The sequence below is a fragment of the Diabrotica undecimpunctata genome, chromosome 3 (assembly GCF_040954645.1).
Source record: "Diabrotica undecimpunctata isolate CICGRU chromosome 3, icDiaUnde3, whole genome shotgun sequence".
Lineage (NCBI taxonomy): Eukaryota > Metazoa > Arthropoda > Insecta > Coleoptera > Chrysomelidae > Diabrotica > Diabrotica undecimpunctata.
In genome coordinates this window covers 127,099,004-127,123,796 of record NC_092805.1, presented here as the reverse complement: position 1 = coordinate 127,123,796, position 24,793 = coordinate 127,099,004, and the positions used below count along the sequence as shown (strand labels likewise).

At 35.1% G+C, this 24,793-nt stretch overlaps 1 protein-coding gene across 1 annotated transcript in view; it reads left to right on the top strand.

The window, feature by feature from the left end:
• The first annotated feature begins 18,955 nt into the window (after positions 1–18,955).
• Positions 18,956–24,793, top strand: part of LOC140437391 (glutamate receptor ionotropic, kainate glr-3-like) — a 40,095-nt gene continuing 34,257 nt past the window's right edge. The window contains exon 1 of the mRNA XM_072526896.1: positions 18,956–19,084. Coding sequence (XP_072382997.1) covers positions 18,968–19,084 — 117 coding nt within the window. The 5' untranslated portion in view covers positions 18,956–18,967. The remainder of the gene's footprint in view (positions 19,085–24,793) is intronic.

The window sequence follows — 24,793 nt, the reverse complement described above, 5'->3', positions numbered from 1 at the left end:
TCTTCTCATGGCGCTGTCTCCTTTCGAAGGTTGGCGATCCAAATGGCAATTGTAGTTTTGGAAACTGCTGCGCGAAAGATTTCTGCGGGTGAGCGGTCGAACCATTTCCTCAGATCTTTCAGCCACGAGTTCTGGCGTCTTCCTACTGATCTTTTGCCCTGTACTTTTCCTTCCAGTATAACTTGAAGTAATTCGTATCTTCCGCCTCTCAACGCATGACCCAAGTATTGCATTTTGCTCTCTTTGATTGTTCTTAGTAATTCTTTTTGTTTACATATGCGACGAAGTATCTCAACATTAGTAACTCTTTGTACCCATGGAATTATCAGCATTCGTCTGTATATATACATCTCAAAGGCATCTTTTTTCTATTTCAGAGTCCATTGTCCAACTTTCACAGCCACACAGTAAGACAGAAAAAACGTAACATCTGATCATTCGGATTCTAAGCTGCAAACTAAGGATTAATCTTGTAAAAAATGTTTTCATGCTTTCCTTGCTTGTTCGATTCTTGATAGAATTTCTTTTTTTGGATTACACTGACTATTGATATTTGCTCCCAAATATTTTATAGAATTTACCTATTATTTGACCCTTGGCATACATATGTACGTTTATTGGTCTCTTTGAAAATACTAAAGTTTTAGTTTTGAAAACGTTTAGATGTAAACCGAACATTTCGCTGTGGTGAACTATCGCATTTATTATATTTTGTAGTTTTTGTGAGTTACTTGCTATAAAGACGGCATCATCGGCATATCTGATGTTGTCTATGCTGATTCCGTTAATCTTAATTCCGCCTTGGACCTCGTCTAATGCTTCTCTGAATATAAACTCCGAATATAAATTAAACAGTAGCGGTGATAAGACGCAATCCTGTCTCACTCCTCGTCGGATTTGTATATCTTCGGATGTTGTGTGCTCTATTTCAATTGTTGCCTTTGGTGCCAGTATAGTTCTAAGATAATCCGTAAGTATTGTTCGTCAACTCCAGTTGTTCTCAGAATTTCGATCATCTTTTGATAGTTAACGCAGTCAAATGCTTTTCGATAGTCAATAAAACATGCATATTCATCTACATTCATGTCTCTGCATCATTGCGTTAACACATTTAAAGCAAATAGAGCCTCTCGTGTTCCCAATCCGTTTCGAAATCCGAATTGAGTGTCACTCATCTGGAACTCGCACTTCTTGTAAATTCGTGTATGGATAATTCTGAGAAGTTTTAAGAACATGAGACATTAAGCTTAATATTCCATAATCATCGCATTGTGAGGAATTTGATTTTTTGGTGTTGCTATGAATGTTGATTTTACCAGTCTGTTGGTATTTTACCTGTGTCATATATCTTATTGAATAGTGCTGTTATTAAGTCTAGGCTTTTACTTTCGTTATCTGCAATTAGTTTTAGTATTTCGACATTGATATTGTCTGGACCGGTGGCTTTTCCATCTTTCTGAGACTTTACTGCGTGGATCACTTCTTCTTTGGGTATTTCTGGGCCTTTTTCATTTATACAATTATCTGTTGATGGTGGAGAACAAGGTCTATCGTCGTCAAAAAGAGTTCTATAATATATATATATATATATATATATATATATATATATATATATACCTATATATATATATATATTCTTTCCATCTCTCTAGTTTGTCTGTATTCTATCGGGCTTGTTTTATATTTTCGTCTTACGTCCATGAGGTCCATGATCTCTTGCGTTATCCATTCTTGTTTTTTGTTGTGTTTGATGAACCCAATGTCTTCTTCTTGTATCATTGTTATTTGTGTATTTAGAGCAGGTTCAGGTTACTTCAATGTCTGTCTGTACCAAGTATTTCTACCTCAAGCTTGATACTTATTTCTTTTTTCTGTTCAGGGTTCTTCAGTTGTGAGATGTCTATGTTTCTTGTCGCTGTTTTCTTTTTAACTTTGAGAAATCTTTTTAATCTAAAATCCATTATAACTGGATTGTGGTCGCTATGTATATCAGATCCAGGGTATGTTTTCGTAGATTGTGTGTACTTTTTAAAGGTGTTATTGAGCAAAATGAAGTCAATTTGATTTCTAACAATTCTGTCAGTATCTAGAGAGAGGTAATCTAGTAGCAGGTGCTCTATACAAAATGTTTAAATCCTCGTCCTTGTCCAGAAAACTATATTAATATATACAATACCATCATTAGACCAGTGATGCTACATGGATGTGAAATGTGTTGGATCAATAACGTCTTAGAGGAGAGTTGCCAATATTGTACCACTTAACATATTTCGAATTTTAATTTGAATAATATACGTCATATTTAACTGAACGATGTATTAGGTTAAATAATAAACATTTACACACACATGATAATTTTTGTAACTTGATATCATTAATTTTAATGTTAAAAAAGTATGTTTCCTGTTAGGTTACAAGTGATACAAAACTACACTTGAGTGCAAAATAATCGACTCAAACGCGATATTTGAGATTACATCTTCTGTTTCAATGTAAGAAGTATGAAAATAAAAAAATGTAATGTGCAAACAATAACTTTATTATTGAACTTACAAAAACTGATATTGCATTATTTGTAAGACGCATTATAAAAACAATATGCAATACAAACAGAATTTCCTAAATATTCATCATTGGAACTAAGGCAAAAAAGACGTTATGAACAGAGAAATCATCAATTGCAACATGGATTTCTTAATTATTTAGTATTTGATATTACCACCCCTACTCCTATTTACACTTTCCAATCGATTTCGCATGGATCGGATGACTTTTCTAATAAATTCTTAAGGCATTGCTTCCCATCCATTATTAAGCGCAGCTCTCAATTCTATTATGCTCCTTGGTGCATGATTTCTGTCCCGGACCCTTCGTTTAAGCTCATCCCAAACATGCTCTATTAGATTTATGTCCGGGCTTAACGCAGGCCAACTTATTGTAGGTATACCGATCTCAGATAGATAGGTGGTGGTGACTCGTGCGATATGGCATTGTGCATTATCGTGCATTAAAATAAAGGCATCACCAATAAATGCCGCGTATGAAACCAAATGTTCCTCCAAAATGTCCCTGATGTTACGATCCGCCGTTAAACCTCCTCCACGTCCTCCACCAGGCACGAAAATCAACTCGGTTTTCCCATCCATAGAAATGCCTGCCCAAAAAATACAAGAACCGGCTTCATGAGACAATTTCTCGTATACAAAATTGAGCAAATCGCCCTCCTGGCCTTCCATAGACTCGACGCCTCTTGTCGCTGCCATGTAGGCAGATCCTACTTTCATCGGAGAATAATACCTGACTCCATTGATGTCGAGATGTTCGCGAGCAAATTCTAATCGCCCTTGCTTCTGGGCTGCAGTTAGCTTGGGACCCGTAGCTGTTCTTTTTGGTGTCAGGTTGGCTGCCTTTAGTCTCCTTCTGACTGTCCAAATGCTGGTCACCACACCTCGGACCTCTCTGAGCTCTTCTTTGAGTTTAGCACCACTTAAATGTCGATTTTTCAGAGATTTCGATACAAGAAATCGATCATCTCTCTCCGTTGTTATTCATTTACGGCCTTCTCCTTGTTGATTATAATCAACAGTATCTTGGTAAGGACGATACACTCAGGACACAGCAGATTGGCTTAAATTTAGTCGATTTGCCACGGCCCTCTGGCTCAGGCCTTCCCTCAATAATGCTACTGCTTTAGTTGCGTTGACGGACGTGGTATCCATTAGTAATGCAGTTGCGAACTTAAGTGACTGCTGTATTAGTGGCTTGCTATGGAAAATAATGTATACGATGTTAACCGACGCGTTAAGTCGGTGCGTGTCGATTTCAATGAGTAAAATTCTGACCCCCTCTCTACGTGTTGCATAATTTATTTGTAATGCGTCATCCAATTCACCAAAAAACAAAATTTTTTAAAACTCAATAATAAGGTTAATGATTGTACACTAAATATTTTTAAATTTACACTTTTTAGATTGAAACAGGAGACGTACTTTGACAAAATAATTTTGAGTCGATTATTTTGCACTCAAGTGTAGTTGCCTTTATTTGTACCATGGGTTTCCTTAATTGTAACCATAGTAACGGGTTTGTTTTGTTTAATACAATTTATTTTCCAATATCAGAAATTATTTAGTTTGAACGTACATATTTTTATTTACATTCAAAGCAAGAAAAAGTTTTTGTTCCAAGTTGGACTCCTGTAAAAAGTTCGTGGATACATGAACGGCATTTGGTGCATTGGATCATGTCTTCAATTCTTTTTTCCTCGCAAACTGAACAGAACCACTCATCAACACTCATCTCCATAACAACGTCAGGTTGATTTGAGCTTGACACGGCATTTAGTTTTTCTTGACAGCTTCTTTGTTCCTTTTAAGACTAGTTTTACTTTCTAGTTTTATTTTTGGAGCACTTACAAGCTTCTTGGACGACTTCGGTTTCACTCCCCTCAATTTCAGTTTTATTTGTTTTATCTGTTCCTACGCTAGCTGTAGCTGTTTAGCTAATTCTAATTCATTTTTATAGGGACTTCCCGTCAAAATCATTTCCTTTTGTGTACTGTAGCTGTTTAGCTAATTCTAATGCATTTTTTTTTTAGGGACTTACCGTCAAAACCATTTCCTTTTGTGCTGTTCTCATGTTGGATTTTGGATGCGGCTTCGGTATCGGGGAAATTGAATCAATTTAAATGTTGGTAGTCGTAGCTACACTCTCTTCAGGCCTAGGTAGTTCAGGCAAGATTATTTCGTACTCTACATTAGCTCCTATTGTAGATCTAAATGGTTCCTTTTTGTCTCATTAGATTCTTAATTTTCACCATTTTCCCGAGTTTCACTGCCTTCATGGTCATTAAATTTTCAGCCACACAAAAGTCATGATCTTTAAAGACCATGCAATCATCAGGCCATACTGACTAGTTTGGAAACCATTGACGGCAATTTCAATGCTTGCTGCTCTCACATAAGCTTCAGAAATCAAGCCAGCTACATGAAATTGTGTAACACATAATCCGGGGTTAAAACGAGGCCGCTTTTCAACTGATTCAGTGTAGTACCCTTTGAAAGGCTTAAAGAATGGTCTACCCAAAGGCTGCACGCGATGGGTCGTATGCCCAGGCAAAAGAACTTTTTTTCTACTGTTGGGTTACCAGAATTAATAAAATACTGGAGCCATTTTACAAAGAGATCACTAGTCATATAGCCTGATTCTGATATCTCCACCATATTCCCTGGTGGAGCACCAACCCTCAAATCATTTTTCATTGGCATATGCTTAAATATAAGAATAGGTGGAACTTAAATTCCTGAAACACTCGTACAGCAAACAACTGTCGTGTTGATACGTTCTCCTTGCTGACCCAACTTGTCTTTTACCTTTTTGTGCGAGATATTTTGGCATTTGTTCTGCACAGTGCTGAGACCCGTCTTGTCAATGTTAAATATGCGAGTTGCATCAATATTATTCTCATCAACAATTTTTTTCAGAAAGTCGAAAAAGCCGTAAACATTCCTTTTATTGAATCCTTCTGCGCGCATCATGTACATTGCTTGAGGTTCTCTCAGTGAGATTATGTCCTTATGACGAGCTTTGAAAGCATAAAACCACTTCTTTCCTGCCATTTGAGATTCTTTGTTAAAATTATGTGGTATTTGATTTCTCTCGGCGATTTGAAATGCAAGCCATCGAACATCATCGATCGTGGGGCCAAACATCAACGTCTCCAGTTTTAAAATGTGATCAACTAGCTCCTTCTCCACTGCTGTTGGTAACACACTGCCTCGGTCAAAAGCCTACATTTCTTCATTTGACTTGACATTGGTCTCCTTAAGGAGACGGAGCAAGTAGGCTTAGAGACTCCATACTGCCTGCAACGTTCATTTAATCCCATGTCTCCATTACGAAATGTTTGAAGAGCCCGGCTCATGTCGTCCGCATTCCAAGTCTCATATTTTCCTTTGGGCATCTAAAACACACAAGAACGGTGTGTGTTATTTATTTATTTTTGAAAATAAGTGGATCTTAAATACCCAATGGTATCTAAAATTGTACCGGTACAATATAAGCAACTTGGCGTGGTACAATATGGGAAACTTTCACTTCATGTAAATAAACTACTATTCCTAACCTAACAATGGTCCGGCAAATGGAAACAACTCAGTTTTATACACCTATATACATGCTATTCTTGTATTTATGAATCAAAATCGTTTGCACATACCTTTACAGATGCTGTAACCTTACGTATGGAACTAGAAAACTACACTGAAACACCATGAAATACAACAAATTCGATAAAACAAAATTGACTAATGTGAACGTTGTAAAACTTCAGCACTCAACTCTAGGTAATAACTAGTTCCACTAAACGACATAAGAGCGCTCTGGCTTCCTCATAAACTATAAATACAGCGGTGGTACAATATTGGCGCCGGTACAATTTCGGCTACTTTCCTCTATAGCCTTTGAAAATAAAATCTCAGATCCATCCACGCCTGTATCAAGACCAGCAGGACAACTGGAGAATTTACAATAACGAGGAAGTACGAATACTTACTGAACAGCCTTTGCTAACAAGTATTGTAAGATCACGTAGATCAGCCTGGATATCTTATATACAAAGAGGTAATGATGACAGAGTTACGAAAACCATCAGGGTACAACCTACAGGAATGCGCCCCCCACGTCGTCCCCGACAGAGATTGAGTAATAATGGGAAGAGAGACTTGAAAGAGAAAAATAATAATACACCTCTTGAAACTGCAACATAGTGCAAAAAGAAATGGCGAGGCTTGATGAAGGTGGTCAAAACTATTAAAGAGTTATTCAGTCATCGAAAGTAAGTAAGTATGCATACTGTTACGATAAATAATGACGCATAATATCTAAATTGTAAACATCCTTTCTCATTCAAGTCTTTTCTAGATCATACACCAGCCGGCAGAAACCCCAGGTAATAACCGACGGGTCGAAGTTTCCAGAAGCAGGTCGGATGAGAACCAGTCCGGGTGACCTTCTCGTCTGTTCGAAGGGAATCGCCGGAATTCTCGATTAACGGCATTTTATATTTAAAGAGGGAATTTTGTTGAGAACAGTTAGTCTGAAAATAACATCGCGTCGAGTTTTTAAAATGTAGCGCGCGTATTGTAATAAATGTAAATAAATTATATAATTATTAGTGTGAAATAAATTAGTTATATTGTACAAATAAAGACTTTAAATAAACTTGTAAGTGTTATAAATGTAGAACCTTTGATAATAAATAAAGACAATAAATTAGATTAATAAAAATACTACAATACACTTTCTACACTTACTGCAATACTACAATTCACGTTTACTTTATTCTCATGCTGTTATTTATATTTATTTTCGTGCTAAGGTTTTATAATTAAACTATAATATCTTTAAATTAGTATTTTTAGGAAAACTACACCACACTACACCCATACATTATTTTCACAAACAGTGGCGCACCCAGAATTTGTCTTAGGGGGGGGTTTTGAAATTTTTTTATGCTACCTCTATTTTGAGTCCCTAAAACTTGAATTTTAGTTTAATTTAAAGTACTAAAGGATACAGTGCCAAAGATTCAGGTATCTATTATCCTGCCTACCAACTAAAACCACCCTCTCTTACTTGTGCGCAGTTGACTATCGCACGTACCGTACTCCGAAAGGGGTGGGGAGGCACGTACCGTACTCCGAAAGAGGTGGGGAGGCACGTACCGTACTCCGAAAGAGGTGGGGAGGCCACTGTAAGACTGACGACACTCACTTTTTGGAACACTCACTTCTCTTATCTAAATCTTATCTATTGTTCTGAACCATTTTCTTGTGGTATTTTAAAGTAATTACTGTTTTAATGGGAATAAGCCACAATTGAAGGTTAAAATAAGTTTATTGACGTTTGACATTAATCCAACTTGTAAATACAATACATTTTGGAGACGGCTATCGCCGTATTCCCGTTCTTCTCCGCCAATCCTGCCGGTTTAAGGCATGCTCCTCCTCCAAACCTTTTGATTCCACCGCTCTTACTTCTGATTCCTTCATTCCATGAGCGTCAAGTTCTATCTCTTTTTTTTTCTTTCATTTGTGAAGTTTTTGGGGCCAACGTTCGTTAGGCATTCTCAATAGGTGTCCAAACAATTTTGAACCTCTTCTTTCTATTCTGTCAATGACCGTTTCTGTAGCATTCATGTTATTTCTGATATATTCGTTGGCCTTCCTTTCCTGCCTTGATGTTCTAGCACTTTTTCTCAAATAATCAATTTCAACTGCTAACAATCTTTTCTTCAGGTCTGCATTAATTGTCCATACTTCAGAGCCATAACAAAGAACTGATTCAACCATGGTTTGCCCTATTTTTTTTTTGTTCCTTTTAATGATTAATTCGGTATTTAATTTCGGTTTGTCCCAAGTCGTTCTTAGCAATGAGTGCACTTAAATATTTAAATTTTTCCACTTGTTTGATTTCCACGTCCTCGTCGATCAACACTTCAAACCTTGCATCTGAATTGATAACTAAATATTCTGTTTTCTTCATGCTGACTTGTAACCCACATTTTACATATTCTCTATATAGAGTTCTATTCTGTGAATGACCGTTTCTGTAGCATTCATGTTATTTCTTATAGATTCGTTGGTCTTCCTTTCCTGCCTTGATGTTCTAGCACTTCTTCTCAAATAACCCATTTCAACTGCCAACAATCTTCTCTTCAGGTCTGCATTAATTGTTCATACTTCAGAGCCATAACAAAGAACTGATTCAACCATGGTTTGCCCTATTCTTTTTTTGTTCCTTTTGGAAATGTGGTGATCCCACCATAAGGAGATCAGACATCCTACAATTTTACGTCCATGATTGATTCGTGTTTAATTTCGGTTTCTTCCAAGCCGTTCTTAGCAATGAGTGGACCTAAATATTTAAATTTTTCCACTTGTTTGATTTCCACGTTTTAATAAATATTCTATTTTAGTAAATATTCTGTTTCTTCATGCTGACTTGTAACCTTCTTTTTAAATATTCTCTCTATAGACGCTTTATCATAAATTCTAGATCATAAGAATTTTGAGCTAGGATGACTTGGTCATACGCAAAGTTCAGGGAGAACAGTTACGTCATTTCCTATGGGGATTCCCATTCCCTGGCAGTGGTTTTTTCAATTTTGGAGGCTACCTCAATATATAAATTAAACAGTAAGAGTGACATACTGCATCCTTGTTTTAATTTAGTCCTTTAGTTACTTTTATTGGCTCTGATAGTCTATATCCGATTTTTAGGTAAGTAGTGTTATCCGTGTATACTTCTGTGATTATTCCTAAAAGGTATGGATAATGTCGAGTTGTTGTTAAGCTTGCCACAATTTAACTCTTGGAACTGTATTATACGCCTTTTCTAGGTCGATGAAGGCTAGATGTACTTCGGTACCAACCGCTATTCTTTTTTCTATTAATTGTTGGAGTATAAACAAGTTATCAGTGCAAGATCAAAGATCAAAAATTCAAACGTCAATAAACTTATTTTAACCTTCAATTGCGACTTCTTCCCATTAAAATAGTAATTAGATCTTATCTCTGTCGTTAGCCCGGTTGGTGTTTCTCTTCTTCTTCTATTTTTTTAATGACTACTCGGATGTAATTGTGAACACTATTTCATCCCTCCGTATTTCCCGTGATCTTCACGATCATCTCTCTTACAGTCACAGGGTTCATACCTATTTCTTTATACATTCTGTTTCTCTCCACTGTACATCTATTACACTTCAGCATTGTGTGAGTAACAATGTCGGAATATTCGCAGTATAGGCATTTATCTGTATCTGTCTTTCTGAAACAATCTATCTGTCTTTCTGACAATCTACCCAGTCCCAGGCTCGGAATCAGCATCTTTGTCCACTGAGCAACATCTTCCTTGTTGTTCCACTTTTCTTGCCATTTTTCCATTGATTTTTTCCTTTCTTCTTTTTTTATAGCTGTTGTCAAATGCTTTCTTCTCCCATAGAGATGTCTCTTTTCTACTGCTAACACATGCAGAGGAACACAACCCGTGATAGTCCACAAGGCCGGCGCAGATACAGTCCTGTAAGCGCATGCTACTCGCAACAGACTCGTTCTGTCTACTTTTTCATAAACCTAATATTAGGTATCTATATCTAAATATAATGAAAAATATTATTAATTATTGTCTATTTATACAATAATTATTGTGTTCTACATATTTAAAGTGGTAATTTAATTATTCAATCAGCGTTTTGGATTTTTTGTATTGTGTGTGAAAGACAAGTTACATTTTCCTACTATTCTTTATATATTGTTTACTTTATATGCCCTGGGGGGGTTTTAACCCCCAAAACCCTCCCCTAGGTGCGCCAGAGTTCACAAAAAAACTTAATCGCTGTTAGATATTTTACCGTACCGTACAGTATTTGAATTTCTGAATTAATAATGAACTTCTATCAATACATAAAAAACTAAGTAACGAACATGTCAGTTTGTCTTTCTTAAAGGTTAGTAGGATTGAAGGGTTTTTAAAAATTTATTAGTAGTTTACATTTTTGTTGTGATTTTTTAGTTTATTTTGAAGTGAGTTTCTAGATTTTAGAAAGCATGTATAGCTTATTTGCATTGTGTCTACTATTTCATGTTGTTTCAACTAAATACAGGTATTTTTAAACAAGTAAATTTGTATTTATCCCGGAAAAAGAAACAAGAAGTAAATTATTCAAACAATATAAACAAAGTTGGGAAAATTAATAAACTCCCGATTCAATTTCCAAAATTGACTTTTTAACTTCATCAATTTAATTATATATAAAAAATTAAATATTAAAAGTTTGTTTTTGATATTTTTGTAAATGCTGGAATATAGAAAACTTTGTTATTATAGATCGCTTGTAAATAATCAAACTCAAACAAAATAAATTATGTAAAAGTAAATTTAAATCTAATGGAAACTAGATTATTTTGACCTTTTAAATATGATGGCCTTTTTAAAGCATATTTTATAAGGATTGATTGGAAGATTAAAATTCACTCTAAAATACCTGAGTAAATACAACAATATTGTAGCGAGATTAAATAAAACGAGCGGTTCGAATTTATATACATATATTTATTTATAACTTTACAGTTCGGTAGTATCTTAACAACTAACACCACTTCTAACATTGTTACCTATATATACTACAGTTACTAGGTTCGAGAATATTCTGGCGTTGTCCCACCTCTAATTCGCCTACGTGACCTGTTGTTCTGTCTCTCACTCGATGGATCGCAAATGTTCTTGACGCCTTGTTAGAGTTGTAACCGTTATATGAGCCATGCCAAAAGCATGTTCGTAACACTGCTCCCCTCTTAAATCTGAGCGTCCCGATCAGTAACTCTATATGTAGGCCCAGGATGGCGGAATCTTCAGGACTCTCCAGCTCTGCATGAACCCCTCAAGAAGAAATAACAGTCTACAGACTTTGAAAGGCACGATCTCTTCGGATTAATACAACACACAGTAATTCGTACGCCGGTTTCTCGGAAGATCACTTCAAGCATGCTTCTGACAATCTTCCAATCCAGATTTTCTAGTACATGGCCTATCTTGGGTAAGGCCAAATTCTTGATGTCATAATTGCACACGATTTTCTTCAAATTAGTTAGAGCACGCCATATATCCTCGTAGCTGGCCTTGTCTGTATACGACTTCCTGGTCATCATATACAGCAACGATCGAGGACCATCTTCTAATCTCAGTACTCTTCCAACTTTAGGCTGCTGGTTTTTTAACTCGTCCAAAGGACCGAATTTTTTATAAAATACGGATGAGATTCCTTTAGTCATCTCAAGATCTTGGGCAACACAGTGGGCTAGAGAGACGTTATGCGGAACACTAAAAAGATCCTGCTGAACTTCTGTAGTCACGCCGAATCTAGCACTCTTTCTCTCTGCGTAATTTGACATAAATTCCTTAAAGCTTGGTCGCCGGTCATCTTTGATCTCATGTTGAAGGGTTCGTGCTTCTTCTGTTTCATTTGAGCCAGCATATGGTGCAAGACGATTTATGTAAACTACTTTTGGTTTACCTTTCGGCAACTTCTTAATTCGGTATATTACGTCATTTATTTTCTTTTTAATTTCATATGGACCTTCCCATTGTCTTTGCAGTTTGGGAGACAAGCCTCGACGACGTTGTGGATTATAAAGCCAAACAAGATCACCTACTTCATAGCTTTCACTCTTGCATCGAGAATCATATTGATCTTTCATTCTGTCACTGGCTATCTGGATGTGTTGTCGGGCAAGTTCATGAATGTTGTTCATTCTTAACTTCAGGCGGTCGACATAATCTTCGCTTGCAACATGTTCTTCGGAAGGTCTGCAGCCAAACTCTAGGTCGCAGGGTAAACGAACTTCACGACGTAACATCAGGCAGGTTGGAGTCTGGCCTGTAGTTTCATTCACAGCCGAGCGGTAGGCCATTAGGAATAAATAAATGTACTGGTCCCAATCTCTTTGATGTTCTGATACAACCTTGGACAGGTGTTTACCCATTGTTCGGTTCATTCTCTCGACTATTCCATCTGATTAAGGATGCAGGGGTGTCGTTCTGGTCTTATTGACACCAATCAATTTACAAACGTTTTGGAAAAGAGTTGACTCGAAGTTTCGCCCTTGGTCGGAGTGGATCTCCAAGGGAACACCAAATCGGCTAAAGAATTCTTTAACAAGTACCTCTGCAACGGTAGCAGCTTCTTGATTTGGTATCGCATAGGCCTCAGTCCATTTCGTAAAATAATCCATGGCTACCAGGATATATTTATTTCCATCGTTTGTCTCTGGAAGTGGACCAGCAATGTCGATTGCTACTCTTTCCATCGGACTACCAACATTGTACTGTCTCATAGGTGCCCTCTTTTTACCAGCTGGACCATTACTGGTTGCACACAGTTCACATTTCCGGCACCATCTTCTTACATCATCTTTACAGTTCACCCAATAGAACCGTTCTCGAACCTTTTGCAGAGTCTTCGTAATACCAAAGTGTCCACCTGATGCACCGTCATGCAACTGACGCAAAACTTCTGACACTTTACTTTTAGGTACAATCAACTGAAGCTTAGTTTCTGTACCATCATCGTTCTCAAAGGTTCTATACAGAAGATCATCTTTCAGCACTAGACAATTCCATTGGCTCCAGTAACACTTGACTTCTGGACTACATGCACTAATGTCTTGCCAAGAAGGTCTTTCACTTCGACGCATCCAATCCAATACTCTTTTTATACATGGATCATCTGCTTGGGCGTCTTGTAGCTGTTCAGGCTGCCATTGATCATTAATGACGGTGGTTCGTCTCACGGGGCAAAATCGTTCTTCTAATTCAAGACAATGATTACGATTTGCACTGTATGGCCGTCTTGACTGAGCATCAGCATTTGAATGACTTTTTCCAGCCTTGTGTTCGATTTGTTCTAGCTTTCTGACTGTTGTATTATTTTCTTGCAATTTACGACGAATGTGACCTACGTCGTTACCATTCCAACATCTGGGTTCACGTCTCTTCGGCATCATGTCATGAACTACTTTCCGTACGATTTCCTCCAGACGTTTCTCGTTTTGTTCGTCGCTCTCTTCAAAGGTTCGTACTCGATAGCTCCGTGAAACTTGACTAGCTGTTTCATGTTCTAAGGCAATAGCGAGCGCTTCATCTAAAACTTTCGGTCTTGCTAGTCGTAAAGCTTTCTGTAGTTCAATGTCTCTTAATCCATTGACGAAGGCATCTACAGCAATTTCTTCCAAAATGTTGTCTGGTGCCTCTGGATAGGCCAACAGCGCTATACGAGCAATATTTGCTTCAAATTCTTGCAAACTCTCACTTGCTCGTTGGATTCTACTTCTTATTTGTACTTTGTAGACTGGTTGTAGATGGGCATCTCCGTAACGTTTATCTAGTCGAGTGAACAAGGTCTGGTAACATTTTTCTTGACCCTTAGGAATTGATCTTAGGATATCCGCAGCATCACCTCGTAAAGCAGCAGTCAAGGAAACAGCTTTTTCTTGTTCTGTCCAATGATTGGCTGTCGCAATAGCTTCAAATTGTCTAAGGTATATGGACCAAGAAGACTTTCCATCAAATGGTGGCAATTTGAATCTCATATTATGTGTCGTTTCGTCTCTAGGTGATTCTTCTTTCACTACCGGATCTAAGGCTATTGTGTTAACTGGTGGTAGCACTTTTATATTAGTTATCATGCTCTCTAACTGTTTGATCTTCTCTTCTACTTTATCGAATGTTCTTGTGACTTCTTCAAATTTGTCATTGTTTTGATTACATACTTCGTCGAATCTTCTAGACATATTTTCGAATTTCTCGTCGTTTTGTCTAGCTATTTCTGTAATAGTTTGAGACGTTTCATTGAATCTTTCATCATTCTTTCGAGAAGATTCTTCAATCATTTGAGACGTTTCATTGAATCTTTCATCATTCTTTCGAGAAGATTCTTCAATCATTTGAGACGTTTCATCGAATCTTTTGGAAACAGTCTCGAATTTATCATCAGTTTTTTTAGAAGTTTCTTCTATCTTCATTAAAACTGCTTCTTCTGCTGACTGAAAATGGAATGTCTCTGGGTCATCTCCATTCTTGTTAAGAACAGTCTTCAGTCGTTCTTGGAGTATCTTCTTGGACCCACTGCAGTCTTCATCGCGTTCTTCTAGCTGCTCACGCAACTGTTTTACTGACAGTTCTACTAGCAGCATCTTTGGTCAGGCACGCGTACTTTTTAAAATGTTCAAAAGTCTTTTTCAAAAGTCACTGCTGAATTTATATTTAAATAAATCAATTATCCTCACACCGTGACACCACTGTAGCGAGATTAAATAAAACGAGCGGTTCGAATTTATATACATATATTTATTTATAACTTTACAGTTCGGTAGTATCTTAACAACTAACTCCACTTCTAACATTGTTACCTATATATACTACAGTTACTAGGTTCGAGAATATTCTGGCGTTGTCCCACCTCTAATTCGCCTACGTGACCTGTTGTTCTGTCTCTCACTCGATGGATCGCGAATGTTCTTGACGCCTTGTTAGAGTTGTAACCGTTATATGAGCCATGCCAAAAGCATGTTCGTAACAATATCAACACTGAAAATATTCTAATCAACCAGGGGGTATTCTAAGGAAACTCGATGTATCCACTGTGATTCTGTCTAGCGATGAATCCTGTATTCCAGCTACTCAACTATACTAATTTAGATTTTACTGTAGCGGCGAAGCTTAAGGTCGATTCTCACTACACGTTCCGTTTACTTTCCATATCCGTGGCTTTCCATTTACATAAAATATTATTAAACACAAATCATATAGTATATGCCCACTTTCCGTTCCGTTTACCTACCATTCCCGAAGCCTCGCGTTCAAGATTACCGGCCACGTATTTTTTCTGCGACAAGCTGCGACGTGTCGGGTATGGAATGGATAGTGCGAATATTATTACATCGCGGTTCAGTCTTAGTTGTTAAGATAAATATGAATGACGAAAAATTGATAGAACTTGTCAGGCAAAATAATGCCTTATATGATTTTGCAAATAAAAAATATAGCAATAATTCATTTAAAGACAATATTTGGTCAGCTATTGTCAAGGAACTCGATGCCACAGGTAAGTAAATTTTAAATTTTTTGTTTGTTTATGTGTATAATGCAAAATCTTAGCAACTGTGATACTGGATGACTCAGAAAAAGTAATTTTTGTCTACACAACTGAACGTGGAAGTTGTTTCCACTCTAATTTAAAGTTCATTGAGAAAAACCAGACTTATTGTAAGTAAACGCGACGTCTACTGAGAATTGTGGTTAAAATAATGAAAGGTATGGAAAGTAAACGAAACGTATAGTGAGAATCGACCTTTAATCGTCTATTGTATATGGATAATTTAAAATGAAGGGTAACACAGTAACACTAACCAAGAAAAACAGAACAGAACAAAAAAATATGATAATATAACTGTTACTTCAAAGAGATAAAAATATACAATTTAGTTAACTATTTATCTAGGAATCCGAGTGGAAGAAACCTAGTACTATAGTGTAGATGTGCTAAAATAATTGATAATAATATTGACTTAAGCCTAGCGCACAAGACACAACTGAAGGGTACAGGGGAAGAACGATCATAGTCACAAAAAGTAAATTTTTCAGGGGAGGGTTTTTAAACTTTAAAGACTTGTGCCGAATGTTTGATGTTTTTTATGTACTTTATTTTTATTTTAAAATTAACTTTATCTTATTGAGATGCTATAACTCTAATACTAAACTTGTATCAGCATCGATTTCTTATTATACCTGGTGTAAAAAAAACTACTGCATGGACAATGATCATTATTCCCCTGTAACTTGGGAGAATTTAAACAAAACAGCTGTTTGTTTAACGTAATTTAATTGTACATGAATTATTTTTATAATTTGGATGGATTATATTTTATTAACTTATTTTGTTTACAATACAAGAAACGAAGTTTATGTTCAAAAAATGTTTTTTTTTTATTCGGGGAAGTCATGTCTTTTTTAATCTGAAAAATAAATCTTGTTTAGTTATCTAATATAAATTCTAAATAATTTTCATGAGATTGAAGTCTCTCAAGATATGTACCTACTAACCTTTTAAAGATAATCATCATCGTTGCCCTCTTCACCTTACTGTTTGTAGGGAAGGCTATTGTAGAACTCTTGGGCTTCCAGTCTACAGAACTTCTTTAAGATCTGAAGGTCGCTGTACTTGGAGCTTGGTACAGGTATCGGTTCTGGATATGAAGATTGTAGCTCCGTAGGGGCTTTGGACGAGGGTTTGTTAACACTTCTTATCTGTGTGGAAGTGAACGCTCCATTGTAACTATCCCGGTGTTCAATTGTTCGTGATTTTGTCTGCGAAATCTTCAATTCTCGAATGGGACGTGTTGCAGCACTAAATTTTTTCGTGTACTCAGTTGAGAGGAAATTTCCTCATAGCTTGAAGTTTTTTCTTTCAAAGTTCACAACATGAAAAGGCGAAGGCTTGACTCTTTCTGATGCTAGAATGTCTCTCCAATCTTCAGGCATTTCGGCTGACGAACGTTTTGGGATCAAACCCATATTCTTATCGGGTTCCATGTACGAGGGGCCTCGTATAGGGAACGTGATTGTCACATCCTTGAATCTTTTTTTAATAGCAGTCATGTAGTGAAAATATCTGAATACAGTAAAGTTTTTGTTTTGGTCACTACATGAGTCGCAAAAAACTTTTAGCTCCTCAACTGATTCATCTAAGTAGTTTTCAATGTAGTGATTTATCATTGAGACAACATCGTCTGCTCCTTTTTTTACCCTATGTTTGTGTGTATGTGTAAAATACTGATTCAGATGTTGCTAATACGTGGAGATTAAATAAATAAAAAGATAATTGGCGTCTGAAGTATACCTCACTTGTTGATATATCTGGAATTTGTAGGTTCCTGCCAAAGTCCATGGCAATAGCTACAGTTTTAGCAGTTTTTCTACTAATTCTTTTAGCTTCTCTTTTACGACTATAAAAACTGTCAGCTTTCGTTTTGTGCAAAGTTATCTCAGTACGTAATTTCCTCAGCTTATGTTCGAATGAAACCTTCTTTTCAGCAGATGCGTTTTCTAGCGATTTTTCTAAACTATTTTCTTTTACTTTATACTCATCACATAACGCTCACGTGTCGGTGCGTGGGTAGCCAAAGGCAATGTTAAATTTTGTAACAAACATTTTGCGGAATACTTCGTAAGAGATTTCAAAATGCTTATCGCTATACTTTTTCAAGAATAAAACCATCAGCTTTTTTATATTTAGATGTTCAGGTAGGTACACTCTTTTTAAGTCCTTAAGACTATAGTGCGCTTTTCTACCCTTAAGAGAGAAAAAAATATATCAAGGCTTTTTTTGTGCCATCTGGTAATTTACGAGGACGGTTGTTATGCATACCTCTACCATCAATAGGAGCTTTACCTGTCTGCACAAGAGCTTTCTTAACTGTTATCAAGCGTCGGTTAGTGACACCAAAAAACGACATAAAAGCTTTAAAGCAAACTTTTATTTCTTGCAACTTGACTTCACTCTTACCTTATATTCATATGAAAAGTCATGAAGTTTAGCATTTTCTTCAGGTTTCCTAAGTCGTCTTCGTTTAATTCCATGCACAGAAATTAGCCCTGTCAAAAATGAGTTTTGTTCATTTCTGTTTTTCAACCCGTTAAAAGTTTTGATCAACCGAGAATCATCTGAATCGTTAACATTTTCAAAACATTTCAGACGTTTGCAATGACAATCACCCCCAACCTCATTAGTACGATTTCTTAATATTTTATCGACATCACGAACTCTACCTGTCACTTTCCTCTTTTTAGAACTGCTAGATATGCTTAACAAGCCTGAATCACTTTTTTCACTGGAACTCATTGTAATAAAAGATAGAACTAAGGTAACTATAACTCCTACGCAGTATCACTTTAGAATACTTTTTTTTTATTTTTTTTTTTTTAATAAAATCCTTTATAAAAAGGTATATAAAAACCCAGTCGGGCTATGTTAAATAGACAAAACGTTTTCGGAATAAATATTCCATCATCAGTGTCAGGTTAATACATGAATGTAGCCACTAAATATGGGGGTAAAAACCCTTTAAAAATTACTAATTGAAATTTAGTTTACATTATTTCTTGTATAAAATTAAGATGGTAAAGGAAAAAAATTATATATTTCTAAACTTTGCCTATTATTGTCCTTGTTTTTCTCTATAAATCATTATTAGAAGCGTATTTTTTCATTTATCTAACATCTATCATATCTTCCAAATAAACCTATAATTTAAACGGCTCCATTTTCTCAAGTTATATATTTTTTAGCATTTCAAGCGATATTAAAGAAATGGTTGACGATGACACGTTTGGATTATTATTACAAGAAATAATGATTAAAACTTTACAACCATATAAGTGTGTGATGATTTTTACAGACGATATGTATTCAGATTTGTTTGATATGACATGGTTTAAGAGATTTGGCAATGCTATATCCTTTATAATAGTAAGTACTCTAATTATATGCATAATAAAGTTTTTAATAATCTAATTATATAATTATAATTAAGATTTAAGAAGTGCAAACAAAAATAAATATTTATAATAACAAATGGATTTGGTATCTTTATAAAATACTTCTTCTTCTAAAGGTGCCTATCTTCTAGCGATGTTGGTAACCACACTGCCCATCTTATTCTATTCACAGCAGCTCGAAATAAATCAGTTGACGTTAGACCAGTCCATTTCCTAAGTGTACGTTCACACAGACTGCTATGGCGCGATCAGCGATGCGATGCTTCGCTATGCGATGATATCAAACACTTGTATCTTAAGTGCCTTGTTCAAATAGCGCGCGATTTAGTGTGATGCGATGCGATGCTAATAGCGGCTAGTATGCGCTTCGGTTTGGTTTTCAAGAATGTTTGATTCCATCACCAGCCATGGTACAATGAATACACAAGGTATGATACATAATGTTTCAAAATCGGTTCGCTTTCGCGCATGACGTAGTCAAGAACGCTTATTCCCGCAATATTTGAATGTAGTTGTATAGGAGAGACTTTTAATTTTAAGTTTTTTTATATAATTTGTCTAATTTAATTATAGTAATTATAAAGAGATAATAAAATTATGTTATTATAATATTTATCCTTTATAAAACATAGATATCCTTTATAAGACAAGTTTTAATTATCTTTTTTTACACGTAGGTACAGGTTAATTAACTTATACTCCAGAGTTCGATATTTCAGATGTTTAAAAAGATACAGAAAAGTGGTAATGGAGGTACAAAAAATTTGTACGTATATATACCTACTGAACTAAACACAAAATCAAAATAAATAATGACAAAGTCAACTTTATTTATATCGAATGAGCTAGCTGGCCATCGAATATGAGTGTAGTGAGGGCACACAATATTGCACAAAATTTAAAATGACATTTTTGTAATATTCACACCTAAAATTATCTTGGTATTGTTTATGATAGTGATAACATTGTATATTTTAATAATGATAACATGATTTAACAAAGAAAAATATGTTATTTTGGAAGATGCTAAATTGATTTCCTCCGAAACAGTTCTTATTGCAAATTGCATAGCAGGCTGAGGCTAGTTTCTTACTTAACAAATCGATATGAAAAAACCATTTAAGGTTTCATGACTAATAATTAATAAAAATAAAGATTTAGACTTACGTCGTTGACCTAGAAGTAGTAAGAAGCTGCTCAACATACTTTTTGGACTCTCTGTGTTCGCCTCCTTGTACGCGTTTCTTTTGGTTGGTTAAAAGGGTAGCCGATGTTGATTTAGGCAAATAAAGACTAGGTACCTACTGCCTCAGGTTTGAGTTTTAGACCCTTTTTAGAAACGTAATTTAAAAGTTCCTGTTGTAGATTTCTTTGGTAACCTTCAGTTTTAAAATGTGTATAACAAATTCTTGCAGTATTACAATTAAAATTATCCTTTCTACAACAAGATATAATCCACAGTTTTCTGGTCACACTATCTTTGGGAAATGTATGAAACCTAAAGATTTTATCTTCATTGTCACTATTGCAACAAGCAATTGCACAGCGTACTTTGAAAAAGGTACAAAACCAGATATACAATGGCAAATAAAAAGTTTCAGTTTTACAAAAAAATACTATACAGTATAAGTAAATAGTAACTAAACACCATTTGTATAAAGACACATATATAAGCATAAATCTAAATTATTTTTCTATTATAAAATACATGACTCAGTCAGTATTGAGTTACTTTAAAATATATTTATTATCTCATAACTTGCAATTTGCAATAGTCACCATTGATAACCGATATTATTGTTGAACTTTTGTTTTTATACAAGCTTTCTGTCTTGCCGGTGTAAAGTCACGTAAAGTCGTCTGAAGTCGATATTTATTGTGTTTTGCATTTGAACTAATTTGTGTCTTATTTTCATATTATCATTAGTAATCGGTAGGTTATAGTAATGTATATATTTTTTATTTTACTAAATTTCATTATAACTCATCTAAAATACCATATTGAATTGTAAAACAGATTTTTCTCTATTGTACTCTATTTTGTTTTTATTTCAGTAAAACTGCTTAGAAGTAAGTGACAGTGAATCAGAATAAGCAAATCTACTACTATTTACCTATTCACAGTATTTCCTCTGCAGAAAATTTTTAAATTTCAAGGGATTTGCATACAAAAAGAGTACTTATATTATTAGTATATGTATGAAAACAAAAATAAATATTTTACCTGAATCTCTAGGAGAAGTAAAGGTTTTACGCTACTGAAAATATATTTTTTATTCAATTATAACCAAAACAAAACATTTAAAAAAAAATTAGATCACTTTTTAACCATAATTTCAAAATAATGTGTACGTTAAGCTGTAATAATGGGTTCGAGTTTGTTCAGGCGATCTTAACTACGTCACACTCCTGGGCCAGCTGTCAAATGTCATGCGCAATATCATACCTTGTGTATTCATTGTACCATGATCACCAGCAGTCGCACGTCTAGCGAGCGATATGGACTAGGAAAAATTAATAAACAATAATAAATAAATTATGGGTTGAGGTTGCAGTGAAAGTTAGAAGTGACAAGTAAATATTAATTAATGTTTATTAATAATTTGGTTACTACATATGCTCTTGCTTATTTGAGGTGCTTGTAATTGGAAAAACATTGTGCCCGAAAATAAAAACTTCACCAAAAAGATTAGTTTAGTATGGGTTATCAAAACTGTGTTTAAACAGAACTCTGAATAATATATGAAAATGTTCTGATGCCATTAATATTGCTGATGCTATTAATAAAAAATTCCTATGAATACACACTTGGGCATATTATAAAAGTTTAATTTTCTTAAAAGATTTAATGGCATGTCGCAACATGTCTGGTAATCTACCATCAACTGAAGTAAATGATATGATGTCTGAGAATATTCACAGCGATTCACTTAATGGTGAGTATGACCTGTTATCACAAGATAATGGGATTCTAACTGAAGAATATTCTGGGTAATACGGAAACTTCTAACGACAATACTTCATTAGGTAAGGAAGAACTCCAACCTAATACGTCATCCCAGATGATTTGGATATCGAGCGATTCATACCTTTGGAAGAAAAAAAATTAGAGTTACTAGACTCTGCAACTAACTCAAAACATAATAATGATGAAGATTATAATTTTTTAATGAGTTTCTACCCACCTTTAAAAAGAATGCGTAAGGGCACTAAAATGTGGTTCCGTTGGAAGATGCAAGAGCTTCTGTATAATTGTACTGTTCACAACCAACAACAACAACACGAACAATCCCATATGAGTACAGTTGCAGGGATTTCTTTTGGTTCACGTACGTCAGATTCCACCCTATCTGATCTACAACTATAAAGACGTGTATTTTTGTACGTATATTAATAAAACGGTTCTCTATTAATCTTGTGTATTTTTTATATGGATTATAATAGTGTTGCACCATTGAGAGACTATATTGGATAAAAACCCCACTATTTATATTTCCCAAGGAAATCTAATTAGTTCTATGTAAGTTTTTAACTCTGAAGTGTGAGCGTGTGCAAACGGGACTCCCTGTATTTTTTGGTAGATTTATGAAAATATTGGATATACCTACTATTTTAATATTTAAACTTACCTTAAAGTTATTATAAGCCGTTCTTTAACGCCTATTGGTTTCCTCCAGTTTGTGTGCATTTTCTCTACGCAAGAAGTTATACCTCTCCGAATGTAGTCGAACGTTTCAAAAGACATCCGAAAATATTATCAAAATTTATCAGGATGCATAATTAGTTTGGCAAGTAAATGATGAAACTCTTCAAATGTCGCCTTCTCTCTATTAATTCTATGAACCCATTTACGTTTTATATTTAAACACTTATTTGTATAATAAATATTGTACTTTAACAATGAATTTGCCGCCAATATTTATTTCAGTTTTCTTTCCATCGTCACGTTCGACACAGAAAAGACTACGGTGGCGACTAGCTCACAAGCATATCATTGTATTGAAACACCCACAGATAATAGCTTGCTATGTAACGCATAGCATAGCAAAGCATAGCATCGCTGATCGCGCCATAGCAGTCTGTGTGAACGCACACTAAGATTAGTCAGCCAAGATATACGTCTGCGTCCAGGGCCGCTCTTGTAAGGGTTTGTTTTAAAGAAGAAAGCTCAGCGGATCTACTTGCATTATTACAAAGGCGTATTGATCTGAAGAAAAGGATATTAATGACTTAATTAATTTGAGAAGGTTGGCATGCAAATAGCAGTTGGTATGTGTGCATTTTCAGTTAAATAGAGTGATGAAATCCTTGCGATTGGTTTTTCTTTATGAGAACGTCAAGAAACGGTAGGGATGAATCAGTTTCAATCAAAAAACCTCTATTATTATTATTCCTCTACGTCCAATGGTTAGTGTATATTACTGAATTTTAAATAAAATTCTCTTCTACATAAATCATTTACAAATCAGTATAGACTAAAACGAAGGCCTGGAGGACCACTATTGTCAAGCTCAACTTGGATGTAATCTAGGGTTAGAGTACCACAATATATCTGAAAAAATCAAGTAGAATAGGCCAAAAGCCACCTCATTGAATATATCTAAAGTACATTCGTTAAGTAAATTCCCACCTGTAAACAAACGCACAACGTGTTGATATTCGCCCTCTCATTCATCAAGAGGCTAATAAATATCATTTATTGCCTTAAGCCAGACGGATTCTCATTTTACAGATCCAAACTTGCCGGTTTGTTTAAATTCAAATTGTAGCGTGTTGGTTTTTAAGTTAATATATTGTGTGTTATATGTTATAGTTATTGTTAAGTTATTTACTGGTCGTGTTATTTTTAGAGTTTTGTTTAAGTGTTTAGTATTAAGTTTTATAGTGTGTAGTGAACTTTTAGTATCCAAAAACAAAGTATTTGTCAATCAAAAGTAAAAATAGCTTGCGGTAATCACTTTAATAAAGGTAAGAGAAACCAATATTTTAATTTATTGGTGTTTCGAAAAGTTTTATTTCCTTTTTAGCCCATTTATTCACGGTTTTTGCTCTAAATATTAAAGAACCACTTGGATTGACATGAAATTTGGCATATACATAGCTAACGGCAAAGAAAAAAAGTGATATTGTACCGATGTGTGCTTTTGCCATGGGGTTGAATTTCACCCCTTCTCGAATGTGAAAAAACATGCGTTCAAAATAAGTCCAGAATTGAATAAACTGACTAATTCTAAGCAACTTTTATTTTATACAGTTTTTGCTCGATAAGTCAATACTTATCGAGTTATTTGCGAGTGAATATGATCATTTTTCAATAAAAAAGCCACGTTAATAGATAGGGTTTTCACAAATTAAGTATTTTATCGAAAAACATATTCTTAGCAAAAATATAGCTTATAAAAAAGTTAAAAAAAATGATGTACTTATACCTATATGAAGTCTGTAGACTCAGTAAAAGAAGAGTTGTAGCTAATGAAAAGTAATTCAAATTTCAAATCGAATATTTCAACGAGAAATATCAAAAAACTTTTCGGGGAAAACTCGCTGTCGGGGAAAGTAAAGTGCTTGTTTTTTTTTTTATTCTTTCACGTTGAAATATTCGATTTGGAATTTGGTGAATAAGAACCTACTTTTCATTAGCTACAAATGTGCTATAAAATACGTACACTATTTTATAAGC